We start from the raw sequence: 18,524 nt of genomic DNA, 5'->3' as shown, positions 1-18,524 counted from the left end.
CAACAGAAAATACCTGTGGAGTGAGATTGTGAAGAACCAACCAGTAGCTAGGACGAACTGAGCCACCATCACTCCAAGTAGATGCTGCAAATTAGAAGACAGAGAAATCAAGACAGATTTGATACAAAGACAACCATTTTTCTTTACAGTCAGGTCTTTCAATCTCAGACAAATTCAGCATTAACAGCTCTGTTAACACAGGAAAGCTTCATCTTCAGACCTGAAAACAAACCCACATACTTCCTCACATTTCACATCAAGATTCACTTTTTACTAGAATTTATCTTTGAGGAGTTTCCCACCCACAGAAAGCATCTAGTCTTGAGAAAGGTCCCATGCAGTAGGTATTTTCCCCTGGCAGCTCTCAGCCCTCTTCACTCATTCCCTGTAGCAGGACCTGGGATTCCACACCCCACCCCAATCACTGACAGCAAATTTCCATTTCGAGAAGGAATTTTTTTTCCTTTTACCAGACAACTGAAACTTTCTATCCTCCAAACCATTAGTGTCGTAAAACGTACACTCTTCAGATCTGATCAATAGTGCTATCAGTTGATTCTTCTCACCAGAGGCAAGCCTTGAGTCCTGTGCCCCCCAGCCCCTGACCGATCGGGGTGCTGTGCTGTTCCATGGAGATGATGGTTTGGGGTTGGTCAGGCCAGGAGGCGGGCGGGGCAGCCCTGTAGTGTTCCTTGAGGAAATATGGTTTTTCCACATCTTGTTGGAGAGATGAGTGGGATTGTGTCCTATGGGATCTGGGGACCATGTTGATTTGTAATCACTGAATTTTGCTAGAAGATTAAATAAATTGTCCATATTAGAGAAAGCTGTGAGATCCAGCTAGCCTTTAACTGTAGTATCACTGTAAACACTTTGAACACATTCAGATCAGAGACAAGCACAAAACACGGAACCTTAGAACAGGTAATTTACCATATTAAAAAAGCCACGCTACATGTAAGTTAATCTTTGCTTATTTTATATATGCTGACAAAAAAAATAATCCCTTGGTCATTTATGATAATGTAACTGTTTACAGTATGTTAAACCATTAATAAGATGAACAGCAACTTTTATGTTCACACTGCATTTGATTTGAGGACAGGTTTGGGCACTACTGACCTTTAATGAAAATGAACCTTCTTCAGGCCAAAAACTTGCAGAGAACTGAAATGAATATTTCCCACTCTTGGTCTACTAAGCTAACGCTACCTCCTAAAGGTGTCGTCCTATAAGATGAAAGCTTTCTCATGCATCACATGCATCATACAGAGTTGACGCCAAGATAACACATAAAGGAGGCCACAAAGCTGTGTGACTTCTAAACAATCTTGGTAGTGCATACTCATTTTTTCACTAGAAAGCATTACCGATTACCTACTAGAAGTTAAGACCAATAGTGGATATCCCTAACACATTTCTATATAAAGTCCAATAAAAAAATTAACACACTCCCAAAAACATCACTATCGGTTATGAATATTTGAGAGCTCTTCCTAAACCAGCTTTCTTTCAGAAGGAAAAGATCTGCAAATTCTCCCACACCTTCTAACACTAAGGGACATTTATCACCCAGTTAAGAAAGCTAAACCAAGAGTCAAAATTGGTCAAGTAATTTCTTTTTTCCTTGTTCTGTGATGAGAACCAGTGAACACAGACAAGGCGATATGGGAAGAAAACACACTTGTGTCATGAATTATTTTAATAATTAATTACCTTAATTAGAACTCACATGCGTGAATTGCAAATACACGTATTAAGCTGCCTTGACTAATTAAAGGTAGTAAATTACTTATTTAAAACAAAGAATAATAATCTAGGTCTACAGTATGCCAGGGTGTCACAAAGTAATACATTTGGGAATCAAGACCATAAAAGCTTTCGGCAAGTAATGGCAGTTGGATCACTATATTTCCACAACAGTAACTGTCAACAGCAAGCAGTTTCAAGCACTAACCTACAAAAGTATATGAAAGTGCTTAAAAACCTGCTTTCACTAGACTTAGTCTGCTTTATAGATAAGAGAATATTAAATCCCTAATTCAGATGATCAGTTTTCTGGCTGTAAAACGCTGGTGTGTAGTTTAACAAGATGAGCAGAAAATGGCATGTGTGCCAAACAGTGGTCTAATTTCTTCAACTGAACTATGACTTCAATCATTTTTTCTCTCTTGGGTCTTTATATGCTGGACAAAAATTAAGCAGATGTAAGAAGGTGATACATGCCACTCCTTTCTCCAGGCTATGAAAAAAGAAATTTTCTATGTCATTGGAATGCTGCATACACAGATACTGCTTCAAACCAAAGTCACCCCACAAACTAGCAGCAGGAACACTGCTTTTCTCAAGGCCTAACAGAATTTTCAACACATGCTGTGAAGATGCTGAGGTAGCATATAAACACAGCTTTTCTGCAGTAAGATGCAACAAAAAGTCTGGGCCAGGTGCAGCTCCCAGCTATGTTTGTCACAAGAATCCTTCAGTTTTAAGTAGTTGTGGAGACAACGATGTCACAAGAGAAAACCCTGGCATTTCTAAGAAGTTCAAATTCCAAATGGTTTGTCTGCACCAAGTATTCCCAGCATCCTACTCAGAAGTGTGTGCAGAAACCATTTTTCACAAGAAAGCATTGGAGTCCTTCCTACTAAGTATTTGAGGCAGATACCTAAATTACTATTTACAGGTCAACCATTAAAAGCCAGACAGCTAAAACCCTCTGTCTTTTCAGGTTTCAGGGAATGACAAGTGCTGTAAAAGGTGAGACAAAAAAGTTATCTTCGCAGCACTCCAATATTCTAAAGCTAAAATGAATAAAACCACTCACCTTATTAATCTAATTCCTTAACTCATACATACAGTAGCAGGTATCTATAAATTATGACATTCTCCCAACTCACTGCATGTCCAAAGACTGTGCATGTGGGGTTTTTTTTCCCCTTTTTGCATCTGCTGTTCATTGCTACCCTATTCTTTAACTTGCATAATGAAGAATTTTGTATCAGGGTGGGTGGAAGGACAGATGATCTTAGCTTAGTTTTTAAAGCAACTACAAGAGAGCATTTTATCATCAGGAGGGAAACTATCTGATCATCCACTCAAATCTTGATTTCCAAGCTTCCTCAGAAACGACTGAAAGACTAAACACTCAAAGTGGAACAAGAATGAGGAACCAGTGAATAAGCGGAAAATGTTTTGTCCAGGTAAGTTTTGAGCCCGCATACCTGAAGTGCTATGAACGTTGGTGAAGGAATTGTCAGAGGCACTGTAGGGCCAGGCACCAGGTGAAGGCAGCGAGGTGTTGAGGGAAGAATTAGACCCTATCAAAGGGAAAAGGAGAGAGAAAGAGCAGAGTAGGCCAATTTCATAGATTTTCTGTAACACTGTTAAACCTCAAGAGAGCCACAACGTGCACCAATGCCAAGCTTTCATGTGATACACAGCCACGGTGCAAAAGCACACAGGCTTCCTCCTTAGTCAAACACAATGGAATGCGTTACCCTGTTACGGCAGGAACTTCAGAATATTCTCAAACATCAGAACGACTTTAATAACCACGTATCAGTTGTTCACTGTTTTACCTGTGGTGTTGTCCCGCAGAAGTTGGTGGTCAGTATCTACAATGGGAGATGTGGCTGTCCCCCCCAGCACACTTCCAGGGGTCACATAGGGGTCAGATTCAGGATCAATGTTTTGTATACCTTTCCATGGCACTCCTGGTTGGAACTCTGTGACAGGAGGGAAAAAAGAATTAGACTCAAACAGGGAAATGCCATTTACTGGAACTGAAGATATTTCAAGAAGGTAAATAATTGCCTTCTACACTGTTCCTCAGAAAAATCAGACTTTTCTTAATTAAAATCTATTACACATTTCCTTCCATGGCACTATCACTAGTGTCTGCATACAAGTCTACGCTACAAAGAAGTGGCACAAGTGCATATGGTATCCCTTTGACTATTCCTGTTTTACTATATTCAAATGTGGCGTCAATGTTTTACTCTTCCTTAATACATCATATATTTTTGAAGATATGGAAGATTAGGTTACATATTATTATATTCTGCACATATACTTTTGTGTGTGCACAGAGGCCTTTCTCAAGGAAATGCAACCTACCTTAAGAGTTTGTTAACACGCCACTTTACACTGGAGGTACACACACACTTTATACATTACCAGTTGATACTGAGGTAATGCTAAGGTGAGATGCCTTGTGGTAAAAGCAATGTATATACTCATTGGCATTCTTCATGCTTCGCAGTGAGATGGAATATACTTATCATGCTTTAGTTTCCTTTCAACTATAACACTAGCCACGTCAGATTTTTTAAGACAAGAGGATGAGTTACATGAGGTATGAACACACAAAAACTCCAGTTACTGTAAGAAAGATCAGTAACTTGGTTCCTTCTCCAAGTGGATGTTCAATGAATAAAGTTCTGTGGTCAGTTTTGGAAGAACTGGTAAGAAAGTAAAACTATCAAACCCAAAAAAGGGTGAAGAAGCTTCAGATACTATGTTACATTTTGGATGAATGTGAAAAGAGTGCCAAGGTGGCAGATTCATCCCTTGCAGATACAAGTCAAGGATATGGAATGATACCTTTATTCCCAACCTGAAGTTCTGAAATAATTAATGATGGAATATTTGAGTATAATTAAAATTCAGTGGTTAGAAGTGGGATCCAGATGAGCTCTCTGGAATGAAGCCACATAGAATGAATCCAGCATGGAAGGATTCATTTCAGTCACCTTTGTAATGAAGAAGCATTGTCAAGGCTACGACTTTCACAGACAAATACATAAGAAAATGTGATACTACTGGTTCAAACAGCTGGCACAGCAAGAGCAGTATTAGACTGTGACATTTCACTGGCAGGAGAATCTCAGAAAAGACATAAGAAATGCCCCACTGGGTCAGAACTGTGGTCCACCTAGCTCAATATTCCGCTAACAGTGGCAGGAGAGATACCATTTAGGGACAGAACACAGACCTGGCCACTATCTGTAGGCTACTGCCCTCACACTCTCCCAGCATCCGCAGTCCTTCTATCTAGGATATCAGGAACAGTCTCCATCTGTTAGCACCTGCTTCTGAAACTGTTTTTCCATCAGTTTATCCAATCACTGTTTCAACTGGCTAGTACCATCTGCCTCCAGAAGCTCCAAAAGCAACACATTCCAAAAGTTCACCAATCCAAATGGAAAAAAAAAAAAGCTCTCATCTATTTAAAATTAACCTCAAGTCCAGCATTTGCACCATGGTTCTAGTGTTGCAGGATTTGTAGAATTAAAATTCTGCATTTATCTTGTTCACTGTCTTCATGATTTTGTAAACCCCACTCACACCTGCCAATCTTCAGTAACTCAACAAAATAATCTAGGATACCAGGTATCAACATCTCTAACAATAGGAGTGATCAGCACTGCATCAAGGAAGGAATATGCTCAGCTGCTGCCAAAATACTGTAATCTACTGACAAACAGGACCACCTTATGCTTAAGAACAAGCAATGCAGCTCTCGGGTCTAGTTAAAAGATGATCTCTGTTCTGAGACAAAGAATCCACAAACATGGGTTAGGACCTGAAAAATCATAACTTGTTTGCAAAACAAACAAACATCCACCCCCCCCGCCCCATCTTGCCTTTGTAAACCTTTCTGAGAATTGGTGAGACTGATAATTAAGTGCACAGGCAGCTCGCATAAAAAAGTGAAAGGAATATTCCAATAAGGCTCCAAAGATCAAGGCGTGCTGTATACAAATACATTCACTCATCAATATAATCTTGGTCTGGAGAAGAGTTTTCCTTGAATTTCAGCATACTGACAAATTTTCCAAACTATCCTTTGGGACTGACAGATGTTCTCATGCATGTTCACCAACTCTCCCTACAGACATGCATTTTTATTTCTAGATAGTAAAGCAAGCACGAAGTGCATTTCTCCACTGATATTTGAAAAGTCCTCCCAAAAAGTTCAAACATAAGATTATTAGGAAAACCATGAGAGACACATCCAGGACAGTTTGCCTGGAATATATAACTGAACTGCTCCTGAATGGAAAACAGTGTCTAGTATTACCTATGTAGGCAAGTCTGTGTGACATAACCAGAGGATAAAGTTCTCACCATCACAGCAAAAATTCCTCTCACCTCCAGCTGTGATACCAGTTTGATTAATCACCACCTCATTTATCTTTGTGCTTAACAATACTGTGCTCTTAAATGACAGAATTTCTGCAGCAGATGGCATTTAGGAGAAATAAAACACAAAAGGTGTACTCAGGGTGAATGCTGAGTGACCACTGTATTAATTCAAAGGAAAAATGCACCTACTTCAAGAGGCTCTCTCCTGTAAGAAGTATTTTTTGTTAACAACTTATTTTCCAACACTAGGAAGAAAAGTTGTATCTCCACACCAGGAACTGACAGTGGGCCTCATCTACAAGTTTGCAGAGAAAAAGAACGTACAGTGTAAAATAATTTCAAGTCTTTACTGTTCAACACGGGTGTTGATAAGGTGGATGGTGATTTCAGCTAACTTTTCCTTCTCAAGGAAGCCAATAAGCTAGAGAGGCTATGAGACAATTTAAGTGGGTGGTTGTTATGGGAAAGTAACACTTGTCCCATAGTCTGCGGACTTCGTAAGAGAGGGCTAGCAATACAGCAATAATTGCATAAAAGCCACATGCCAAAACCTGTGATGTATTACATGATGTCTGCAGTCACAGTCATGGGCTACTCGTTTACACAATAAATTAGGAATGGTATTGATGATCCCAGTGAGAGTTTATCGTCAGGATTTGTGAACTCCAGCAAATCTCTCAAAGCGGTGAGGTGCTCAGCAACAGCAAAAATTTTACTTATCATCGACAGTGGGACTGCAGGTATCACTATGGAAGCTCTACAATATTACAAGAGGCAAAGAATAGCTATTCAGCTTCTAACTTCTGCACCAGCCTTCTAGTTCCAAGAATCTTGGCAGTGGCTGCTTCTAAATGTGGGAACATGGCAGAGCCGATCCTCACATTCCCCTCCTAACACTCCAAGCAATTCTATGTCCTTCAGTATTATATAGGGGAATGGTGACTAAAAAACCACGTTTGGCATCAATGAGTCTACGAGAGAGGTCCCGAAAAAAAAAATTGTGGGGTTCTAGCATTATTAACAGTAACTCCAGCTCAAGAAGCTTAGTATCTAACAACCAGGCTGACAGAAATGTAATGCAAATACACCTCTATAGAGAGCAGTCAGTAGTATGAAATGTTGTGAGTCTGCACACGTTCTTGAGATAACAAATTCTCTAACTATGGTAGCTCATCAGAAAACATTTTCTTGCCAGACTTAAGACACTGAGATGTTCCCAAATAAACTACTTTTTGTAGGTTTCTTGCAGTTGTATCTGTCACGCAGATCCCAAGGCTTTCTGATGCAAGGTCTATGCTACTGGTTTAGCCAAGAGATGTACCTGCACCTTCACTTTTTTGTGCCTTAAGGGATGCACAGCAGAGCATCTGCAGTTAGGAATGTTTTCCTAGAACGCAAGAGTCTTCCAGGAGGAGAAAAATCACAGTATCCACTACTTGCTGAACAGCAGTTGTGATTAATCCATGCAGCCTCAAGGACACACTCGGTTTAATGAATGCTTTATATAGAAAATTATGTGCGTGTTCAAATACAAATGTATTTTCCCTAGATACTCTAGTTTTCTAGCAGAAAAATAAAATCCTGCAGTGAAAGTATCTACATGGTTTAAAGAATGCGCTACTGCCTTTAATGCAAAAGGCAAGAAACTTCCACTCAAGCCACAAGACTGGTGAGCAGTACTGAAACACAGCAACACTCTTCTATCCTTTATGCGACATGAGCAAAGGTGAACCGCAAGAGTGTTTTTGTCAAAACTGCAACAGGGTAGCACATACACTGTACCAATACTGCTGCTAGAAGAAACTCTGCGGTCCTAAGAGGATCGTATCTGTAAACAACTGCCAGAAGTTCATGCTAGGTAAAATACAAGAGGTCAAGACACGAAAATCCTGCTCCCACCATCACAAAAAACAGGCTTTCACATCTTATGCTTTCCAATTCCATGCTATCCATCAGAATTTTTACACCCCTTGTAAGCCTAACACAATGCAAATAAGGAACCAATACAAGTGGAAGGAGCTGATAGTGTGTTCTATGGACAAGTGTTCGCATGAAAATTTCTGTAAGTGTAAAGTCACAAAACTACAGAAGATAGAGTTTACCTAACAAAAGCTAACTGCTACTCAGGAAATTCAGCAGTTAGTTCATAATTAGCCCAGAATTTCTTACTGGAAATTCAACATTTATATTCTAATTTAATGTGGAAGAAATTAAAAAAACAGATAGGCCAAACAAATATTTTCCTTGCCATGGTTATTTAAAAAGTATGGTGAGGAAAGGCCCCAGCAAATCTAATCTAAAGCTAGGACACAGCCCTTGCCCCTGTGCAGTACCTGGAGGCCAGCTGGCATTGCTGGATTTGCTTCCAATCTTGTTCGTTGGTGGAGATTTGGCAGGTAACCAACTATCACCAGCAGGGCCTGCATGGCCACCTAGTGGGTCGCCCTGTATTATGTCAAACTGGTTGTAGGGCGATCCTCCGCGAGCCTTTCCAGGGGGTACTATTGCACCTGAAGCATTAAAAAGACACATTTACAATCAGGAAAGGTTGGGATCTTTATGAGCATGGTATACCAAAACAAAAAAATATTTAAGAGGCATACTGGTGAGGGAAGACATCCACTAACTTGCAGCATAGTTTCACCTAAGCTATTTCACCTCTGGCAAGATGATACTGCAAGGGCATTCCCAAAACAGCCAGTCCCCTTCTCACCATTTTTGTGCATATTGGCATCTTGTGAAGCCACAGAGGGCAGCCCTTCCATCATAGTCCACTGCTTAAAGCGGGATTCTGTTCCAGCCTCTTTCCCTCCCACCATGCCATAATCCATGCCACTTGAGCCAAAGCCTGTGAAACAAACAAACAAAACTCCATTGTCATTTGCTCTTTTTGGTTTAATTATCTTCAGACAGGGAGTCATTGTGATCATAAAAAAACCCAAACCAAACCAAAACAAAAAAAACCCCCACAAACAAACAAACAAACCCCAACAACAACAAAAAACACCCAAAAAAAACACCCCAAAAAACCCAGTAGCAACTGAAAAGTTCAAGAGGCAACTTCCAAATAAGCTTGTTAGGTCACTAAGCCTCCAGGATATGCTTTGTTATTAGGTTTGTCTTCTTCCCATGTAATGAAAAATAATGCAATTTGATCAAGAATTGACACTTGTCGTAACCTTCACTCTAGTGTTTATATATAAATTATTCATTTCTGGACCCAGACATAACTGGCTTATATGGAAACTATAGGCAATGCACCAAATCTTTTTCCACAGAGCACTTACTTGAACCGTATCCAGGTATTTGCCCTTTGGTCTGTAAATCTGAGAGACCCACATTCAAAGGATTGGGTACCATACTGTCTAAATGTGGCTTAGGCCCAACAGGGTGGGATGGTGAATGCTTCATGCCAGGCTGCCTCTGCTGCTGCTGCTGGAGGGCACTCACCATACGAGCAATCTGCAAATGGGAGAAAAAAAATGGGGATGATATATCCTATATTGTAACACAGAATTCCAGTAAACATCAAGAAACAGTGACCTGAAAGAGATCCAAAGGACCTTGTTCACTGAAAAGTGCAATCTGAAGAGATTGCAAACTGAAGAGAGCCAATGACATTACCAAAGCCAGCGCTGTCTTTACTGCAGACTGTGTTTTCCCAACACGCATTATACTTCATATGACTGACAAAAACAGTGTCACACCTGTTGCTCCTGCTGTTGTCGCACAGCTTGAGATAGCTTCCTCTGGCTCTGTAACAGTTGCTGCTGCTGTTGCTGCTGAAGGAGGAGCTGACATGCCTGCAAGATAAGTGAGGGTGGGAAGAGTGAAAATACAGAGCTCATCAAGTGAAATATAATTGCCAGGTGCTAGTCACTAGCAAATGATTTGCTTAGAACTTGAGTAAACATTTCACACACTACAATAAAATGACAATTAATGCATTAGAAGACTGCTATATCCTTCATTTATTTCTAATTTAACATAATGCAACAGTATTACTAGTACTTGCTTTATTACCATCACTGTGACTACAAGTCCAAAAAAAACTTCATTAAAAATCAACAAACAATTGCTTTCAGTGCAAAGACATTGTTCAGAATCATTACTAACTCACTGCAACAGTTACGATAATTATACAGGCCTATTTATCTGCTGCCTGCTAACAGGGCTGTATCTTCCTGTGCAACGAACAGGGAATACTTGTACAAAAATCACACAAGATCAGCAGAACAAAACAGAATTAGAAAAAACCTAAAAAGAAAACTCTTTTAGCAGATGATATGTAAACAGTCTGTTACACAAGATTACTAGCTACTTACTAATTGAAACTGGGGAATCTGTGGAAGCTGGCTCAGCATGGCAATCTGTTGTGGAGAAAGCTGGGGGCCCATATTGAAAAGACCAGGATTCAAGCCACTGTTGGGAAATTGTTTGAGCATGGAGGCCGAAACCTGCAAAGAAACGAGTTACATATTCTCAAGAAATGCACTGCTACGAGAAAGGATTATGAAGTACAAGTATTTCTATAAAGGAATGATGCCAATTTTAAATGGTGTTCCAGGAAAGACATTACGGATTTATTAACACATCACATTTAAACATGCACCATATCTATGACTTGAACAGAGTGAATACCTCACTTGATTGACAATATACAGTATTACACGTGCAGATGCAGACACACACACAAAGGTTCCTCCCACAATCAGTCTGGTTGCTAGAGACTGCACTAAACTAAAATGCTGATGTATATGCAGCTAACCAGTAATCACAGTACTGCATTATCACATTAAAAACGTACTGCTTGACAAGGCAAAAGAAAAGCATTCAGGCAGTCACTGGAGCAAAGAAACAGTGCCTTACAGAAAGAGTTAATCTCTTTGTGTGCTGAATAAGCTATAGTAAAAGACAGGAGTAGGTGGAGAAGAATCCCCCCATTTCTCCCTGCATTATGTGAGAGTTACACAAGGAGATTTTCAGAGAATCTCCAGAAGTCTTCACCAATCCCAAAGCAAAAGGTAAATTTGTGCATTTGGAGACCCTGAGATCTTAGAGCTCTACAATACAAATACAATGTGTAGCCCTTCATCAGGCCTCTCTTTCAGGGGGGACAGGAAGCACAGGACAAGACTGCTTAGAAAAAAGAAAAAAAGAAAAAAAAAAAAAAAAGGCGCAACCTGTCACACTTCAGAAAAACTTTCAGCTTTCACTTTTTTGTTTGTAAAGTACATGGCAAAAGCCTTGCACAGGACTCCTGAATCCACCTGGAGGTTTAAAAATACTGCCAGCGAGCATTTACCATCAACTGCTTTAGAGTAAGAAAGAAGGCTAATCCTTCTCCACTGAGTTTTAGGCACTTTCAACTATGAATTTCAATTTTTTTATCTTAGATAAGTTTTTTATTTCTTAACATCAAGTCAAGACTAAGATAGATGTATAAGCAACCGCAATGATGTGTTCTGAAGGCTTAGCTCTACTTTCTACAAGAAACCAGTTACTAAAAATTCCTTACCTGGGGAGAAAGAAATTGGGGAGGCACTTGCGCCCGGATATTGGGGGAAGGATTTAGTGGCTGCACTGGTGTGTGCATGCCCCTCGATTGTGCTGTGCTGTTTCCAAACAAACCATGATTGCCACCCTATAAAATTAAAGCAGTAGTGAGAAGATGAATCTTTCAGGATAATGGATTTCTACGCTATTAACTACATATCAACAACAATGAGGCAAGTACTGACATAAACAGAGTATCTTTAGAATTTACTGAGATGTTTGCCCTAAATCAGTAATATTCTGCCTGGGCTGAACTGCTGTACTAAGTTTTTGAGATGCATGCTCTTTCTCCTCTACATTGAAGAGTCACGTTTACACACTTATTTCAAAGCACATGTAAAAGCTAATTGTTTTATATCTTGCACTTTACATGGTGGGAAATGGAAACCTGGTATACAAACAACATGCTCAAAAAAACCCATTCGACTGGCTCAAAAGTATGGCAAGACCATGTCAACAAGAATTTTGGGCCATGATTTTAGAGAAGTCAGGTACTTTTTCTGAGTAGGTTTTTGAGATATCACTCATGAGCCTATTACTTCCTTCGCAGGTCTTTCACTAGCTGAAATTAGAATTCAAAAATTTTATTAAAAATTTTCCTTCTGATGTAAAAACTTCAGCATTCTGGATTGGGATATATGTCTTTTGCCTTTTTTTTCAAGTGAGGGTGTTGTTTTTTTTTTTTATTTTTTTAAACTGCCCAGTCATTTATTTTCTAGTGCAAGAATACTTGCTGCTTGAGTTTTTTTTTTTTAAATGAGAAGTAGTCACTGTTTTGTAAGCAACTCCTGTAATAATAAATCCTAGTGCATGAAAAAGACCAAAGAAAATTCACTATTATGCTTCACTATTTCAGTCTCTGAGCAGACTGTGGCATCTTTATCTGTGGCATCTTTAAAAAAAAGCCACAAAAAATGTTATGGGCAGTCTCCTACATTAACTGTTGCATGCTGTTGCTTCTAAATGCTGCAGCTCATACTCCAAAAGGTCTTTATGTGCCATGTTTCTGCCCTTTCATTTTCAAGATCCTCAGAACCTCCCACCTTCTACTGTGTTATCAGGCTATGATTCTCAGACACCTGGGGTTCTATAAAGTACATTTTCCATCCCTCAGCCATGTTCTTCCTTTCCATGCCAGCACTGCTGTACCAAACATAAATTCATTCTACTTCCAAACTGAGACTGTGCAGGCCTTCTCCAAAACCTTTCCTTCCGTTATATACAGGATGTCATAAACTTTGCCTCCCTTCTACCATAATACTGTGCATCATCCACTATCGCTTTGTTAAAACAAAAGTCTTCATTTTGCTTCCATACTGGCAACATTATGGATTGCCACATTTGCCTGCACCATATTTCACGTCCTTAATGTATCTTCTCTTTCAGAGGCAACTCAAGATGTCATATTAAGCATGGAGAAGGAGAAACATAATAATAATAATAATAATTATTATTATTATTATTTATGCTGGAAAGTACTGTCTGGGGTCAACTACACCTTAAAATTTTTGAGAGGCTTGAAGCTGCAGCTACACTTTCAGCCCTCCCTAAACCTCAACAGAGTTCTGCACACTGAATCCAGGAACATGCCTGCAAATTTTGGACTTACTCTGATATTCAGCACTGATTGTGTCACATGGAAACAGAAAGACAACACAAAGAAACACCATCATGTTAGGCATGTGACTACATAAGCTAGTCCAGTTGCAACACTTAAGATCTATTCTTTTATTTCTTAGTATTCCAGCAACATTTTCTTCTGGCATAATGCAAAACATAATAGCTAGAAATTCTTCCAAACTGCCGAGTCAACCACTTCATTTCTTCCCTACCACTCCCCCATATACAGAACAAAAATACTGCTACTTCAAGAGTTTTTAAAGGCTGCTAAATCAATCCTTTCTTTGGGCTGCAGGGAAGGACGAAGAGAACAGGCAGAGTGCAAAATGACTGCCATTTTTTAAAGGCACATTTCTACACAGGTCATTGGGTGGCATCTGCAAAAAAAATCAGTGTCAGGAGGTGGTGGGGCAAATGACAGCCTCTAACTGGGTTTTAAAATAGCAAGTAGAACAAAGTTGCCACTAACTTAATGATTCTGAAAAGCACATCTATCTGCTGCTGCAGTGTGATTCAGGAAGTAAGAGGCCAACAAAACCACATGGAATACATGTTAATGACAAGAACCAAAGCAGATTGATTCTCAATGGCCTGATATAGCTGAAATTTCCATTAACAATATTAATTTATTTAGTACGAAAATAAATGCAAGCAACCAACTAACCAGGATTAAGCCCAGGTTGCAGCCTTATAACAATGCATCTTATAAGGTGGCCTGCTTACTTGTCTAGCAGCGAAGTTTTGGGGACTGAGCCCTGAGCCGATTGCCCCAAGGCCGACGTTGGATAGTGTGGAACCAGAGGGAGACAGCTTGTAGCTGGGAGAAGGGGAGAAGGGAGAGCAGGGAGCCTCATCCCCAAGGCACCCATCTTGATTGGAGAAAGGCAAAGTCAGCTGAAGCAGCAGTTAAGCCAACAGCAGGAGGTGGTTAGTGAAGCAACAGAATGCAAGAGGAGAGAAAGAGGGACAGTGAGTGACTGGGAAGAAGCAAAGTTAATTTGTAATCAGCAATCACAAGGACAAAACTTCTGACTCAAATGATCACTTGACAATTAAGATTTTGGTCTAAGGCGATAATCGATAAATTCCTAAAGGCTGCTTTTAAAAAAACACATTTTGAACTCTCATTAGGTTTGTTTCTGACAGTGGCTATTACTGTTATAGAAAGAAATCTTGAATGAATTCCTTAAGTTAGCACACACCTATGAATATAATTTGTTAGGAACGCATGAGCTCTGCTAATGGTTTTTATTAATTAGGCCACCAGAGGGAGTTGATAAAATGGGTTTTTGGCCTGTTATACCCCCATGGAGGAGTTAAAAATGCATTGACAGTAACACGCCTTCGGAATTTTTAAACCAAATTTCTTTTCCATTTTACATGTGCTAAATTTAAACTGTATTAAAAAAAAAAACCTCAAGCATTCTGAAACTATTGGACACTCTCCAACTCATAACGTGAAGCAATTAATGTTTGATAGTAACAGTGAAAGCTTCTATTTAAAATAGGCAAGAATATGAAAAGAAATGCTATCATAACATACAACAGATGTCACAGAGAAACAGATGTCATACAGAAGCTTACAGTACACGGACATACAGCATAAGGGGTTGCGGAATTTAGAAAGAGTGTTTCCAATAAACGACAGACATGAAAGCAGAAAAAAATCTGAAACACTGTGATTACTTATGTTTACTTAGATCTAAACCAAATTTTACAGTAGATGATTGTAGCCAGTAGCCAAACGAATCACTGTGATGAAACCCATAATGAATTTCATTGCTATCAGTACTTCACCCTTCCAAGAAAAACAAAGGAATTTCTTTCTGTCCATATTGAGAGCAGTCTGTTCTAGAAGAAAAGCCTAATTTCTCCCCAGATAATTCAGTGTGTCTATGCACATCTGACACCTCTGTTTTATATACGCATTCATTCTACAAACGTAACTCCCCGCATCTTTTATTATTGAGTTTGTCCAAGGTTACTGAATTTTTAGGCCTTCCAGAGAAGTAGGGTGAAAACTGGGAGCCTGAACACAGAAGGCTGATATTAATTTATCTAAAGATACTTCTCTCACCTTCTCAAAATAAGGCCCACTATCTGTGGTTCCCATGTCTTTGGAATTAGGTGGACGGAACCCAGATCGATCCTTTCTCATCATGTCATTAAAATCCCCGAGATTCATGGCTCGTTTATCTACCTCAAACTTCTTATCTGGGAGACCACCTGTAAAAAAAAGGAAAGAAGATGAAATTAGTGGCAATAATCTCTATCAGGTTTCACAACAGCAGGTTGACAGCAAAAGAAAGAATCTTTAAGACCAGTGTATAAATCAGATCTTACAATTTAGCATAGCTACAGTTGCTCTTAAGAGTGTTGAAAAATTATAGTAGGAAGTTTAATTTTTAATAGTGAAGAAGCCAATTTAGTTTAGAGAGTTTAATGTGAAGAATTTTTTACAATTTATGTACAGATATAAACATATGCATTTCTACAGCAGCCTAGTTCAATTAATGATATTCATTTTATACATAATTCTCAATGTCTTCCAAAACTCACTGTTATTTATTGGTAGTCAGATCTATAGACACCCTGCTGTTTAAGTTCTCCATATATTCTATTTAGCCTTTAATAGGTTTGGCTTTGAGAAAGAATTTATCAAACTGTAAAACCATGTGCATAATTTGATCACAACTCTCCTCCAGTCATGTGAACTTAACTCTTGAACACCACAGATCATCTGTAATTCCATCAGTCTGTATGCAATGACTATACAACTAGTAATAGAGACGCTTTTCAAACATCCCCTACAGTCTCCTGCCATTGCTGTGTAATCTGGTAGAACATGAGGAAGAGATGTTAATAACAGAGGATCAAACTGTAACATAGACAGTGGACAAGACATCATCTTTCTCTATAAGCTATCATCACCCAAGTGCTGACTGAAGGAAATTTTCTACCTTACATACTGAACTGCTGCCAAGGAACACTTTTTTTTGGTCATATTTGGCACTTGTGAAGTAGCAGATGCATATTGTTACGCTGAAGTAGACAGAAAACATCTTCATTTTAAAATATGTACAACATGACTGAAGTGAGCTCTACTGGAGTTTTTAGTTTTAAATAATTTCATTTACTAGCACAGATGGCCTAAGAACAGTTTAAAAAAACTGTCCCCATAGTTAACCAGTATCTGTGACTCTTCCAAAGGAAGCTGGTGATAGATATCCTGGCCTATAACCAACAAAACGCTAAGTTTGTCAAACAGAGCTGACAGCTAATCACTCCAATATCTTCAAAACACTTATCTGTTCCTCAAAAAAGCTTCTCAAAAAATCTGCATCTTTTGTTAATGTCCAATCACAAACTATTAATATTCACAGGTATGTTATTGCCAAGAACCTATGAAATCAACCACTAACTACATGGGTTTTTCTTGCTGGCACAGCTTTCAAATTTGATCTGGCTTGATCTTCTCAGATGCCTTCAATGTGATTTATCAGAAAAAGCACTTGACATATCTTGACATAGCATCACCTACATATCTCAGCTTGTAACTGGAATCATATTTACGTGGATGAGCTCATCCCTTTCTAACATATCCTAAAAAGCTAGAACTGGCTCTGCAAAAGCAGTCACATAAAATGTCACATGCATCTCAGTCTTGTCAATTCCTGCATCTAACCACTACACAAAATGTCAGCAATTCACTACCAAAAGGCTTCTGTGCTTTAATTCTAGAAGGAAGCCCTGTCTGTTAGTTACTTGAAAAGAAACTGAAAGCAAGACTGAGTTGCATCACTATCTGAAATGAAACTGGGTCAGTGCCAACACAAGATGACTAAGCAGCAGCAACACCCTTTTGTTTCTTCAGTTATCCTGATGATCCAGTGAACTCCTTAAACATTATTGAAGGATGCCTTGTTAAATAACATGTAGAGCATTAAACAGCACCTTTAAAGGCTTCAAGCATAGATATACATGCCACTTGGTGCTGAGGCAGCTGCTTAAACTTCAATATAAACAAGGCCTTGTTAAGAGAGATAATAACATTCATTTATTCCGTTCATAGAAAATGCTAACATAACCTTGAAACCTGTCGTGTGAGTATATCTTTTGCACAACAAGAGCTATAAATAATGCTGGTGGCTGAAGACTAGCTTTAGCTTACATAGTACAAGGTAATGGTTAAAAACTGAAAACTTTGGATTTTACCCTCACTAGGCAAGAACACTTGTGCATCAATAAATATGAAGTACTAAATCCTCTACATGCAGAAAGGTAGAACAGGTTAAAAGTCCATCTTAATGAAATGAGACATTGCATCAGTTCTTGGATTTTTCCCACCAACAGCTGTATATGTACATGATGCTGGAAAGTGAGATTACCTAATGCTTAGCACAGTCAGTCACAGACCTGAACACTTAAGTTCTCTGGCAGGTAGTATCTCAGAAGTAAATAAATTCTACCCTTGATATTGGATACTGCCAACTTGTATCACAGAACCCACACTATTCTAACTTACAGCAATGAATTTCGGAAAAGACTTCGAAACTAACTGTACTTGACTTATAAACACCAACTTTAGTTGATCCAGAGATCTCACAGACTGTGACCTGACACAGAACTACTTTTGCAGGTGGTTTTTCAGAGATACCACCAGAGGATCATCAGTAATTCATTCAATTGACAGGGAACACAGAAGTCTGCCACAGCAAACTTAGAACCACCAGCAGCGTAAGCAATGACTCCAGTCAGTCACCTCTCCCTGCCAGTCCTTCCTTCTTAGCAAACCCCTTGTGTCCTTTCAGCAGCACACTGACATTCCTGACAGTTATGGAAAATATGATGACGATTTCTCTCTAATACTATTGTTGGGTTTGTACAGTGGCAATGTCCTTTCAGTGGACTAGAAGATCTGTTTTTGTAGCCATGAGTACGAGGTTATCTTCCTGCTTCTGTAGATTTTGAAGAATCAAAAACTGAATGGAAGTAGTCCCTTAGAACAGGAACAAAACCCTCTTCCCCTTTATAAGTATCAGACTACCCTGTACAACTTTTTAGCCCTACTAAGCCTTCAAACACTTGATAAAATAAATAATTGGAACAATGAATTTGGATAATTTCTTTTTAATATCTACTTTAGGAATCTTGTAGGGAAGCCATCTCAAATGGCAGAAGATTTCAGAAACCTGTGATAT

The 18,524-nt window shown here is 39.1% G+C and overlaps 1 protein-coding gene across 9 annotated transcripts in view; it reads right to left on the bottom strand.

Moving 5' to 3' along the window:
* The window catches only part of TNRC6B (trinucleotide repeat containing adaptor 6B), a 130,414-nt gene that overhangs the window by 3,652 nt on the left and 108,238 nt on the right, over nucleotides 1-18,524 (bottom strand). For 6 of the 9 annotated variants that reach the window (XM_082046901.1, XM_082046904.1, XM_082046908.1 and 3 more), the window contains 11 exons: nucleotides 15,401-15,549; nucleotides 11,666-11,791; nucleotides 10,473-10,604; nucleotides 9,855-9,950; nucleotides 9,435-9,609; nucleotides 8,861-8,995; nucleotides 8,481-8,657; nucleotides 3,579-3,725; nucleotides 3,222-3,317; nucleotides 567-791; nucleotides 14-84 (listed from right to left, as the gene is read on the bottom strand). In XM_082046901.1, coding sequence (XP_081903027.1) covers nucleotides 14-84; nucleotides 567-791; nucleotides 3,222-3,317; nucleotides 3,579-3,725; nucleotides 8,481-8,657; nucleotides 8,861-8,995; nucleotides 9,435-9,609; nucleotides 9,855-9,950; nucleotides 10,473-10,604; nucleotides 11,666-11,791; nucleotides 15,401-15,549 — 1,529 coding nt within the window. Of the gene's footprint in view, nucleotides 1-13; nucleotides 85-566; nucleotides 792-3,221; nucleotides 3,318-3,578; nucleotides 3,726-8,480; nucleotides 8,658-8,860; nucleotides 8,996-9,434; nucleotides 9,610-9,854; nucleotides 9,951-10,472; nucleotides 10,605-11,665; nucleotides 11,792-14,046; nucleotides 14,218-15,400; nucleotides 15,550-18,524 lie in introns of all 9 variants that reach the window. The other 3 variants (XM_082046909.1, XM_082046907.1, XM_082046906.1) reach the window with 3 other exon arrangements.

The sequence above is a fragment of the Streptopelia decaocto genome, assembly GCF_964273445.1.
Source record: "Streptopelia decaocto genome assembly, chromosome: 1".
NCBI classification, from domain to species: domain Eukaryota; kingdom Metazoa; phylum Chordata; class Aves; order Columbiformes; family Columbidae; genus Streptopelia; species Streptopelia decaocto.
The sequence above is the reverse complement of the archived record's forward strand: the minus strand, read 5'-3'. Positions and strand labels throughout refer to the sequence as shown.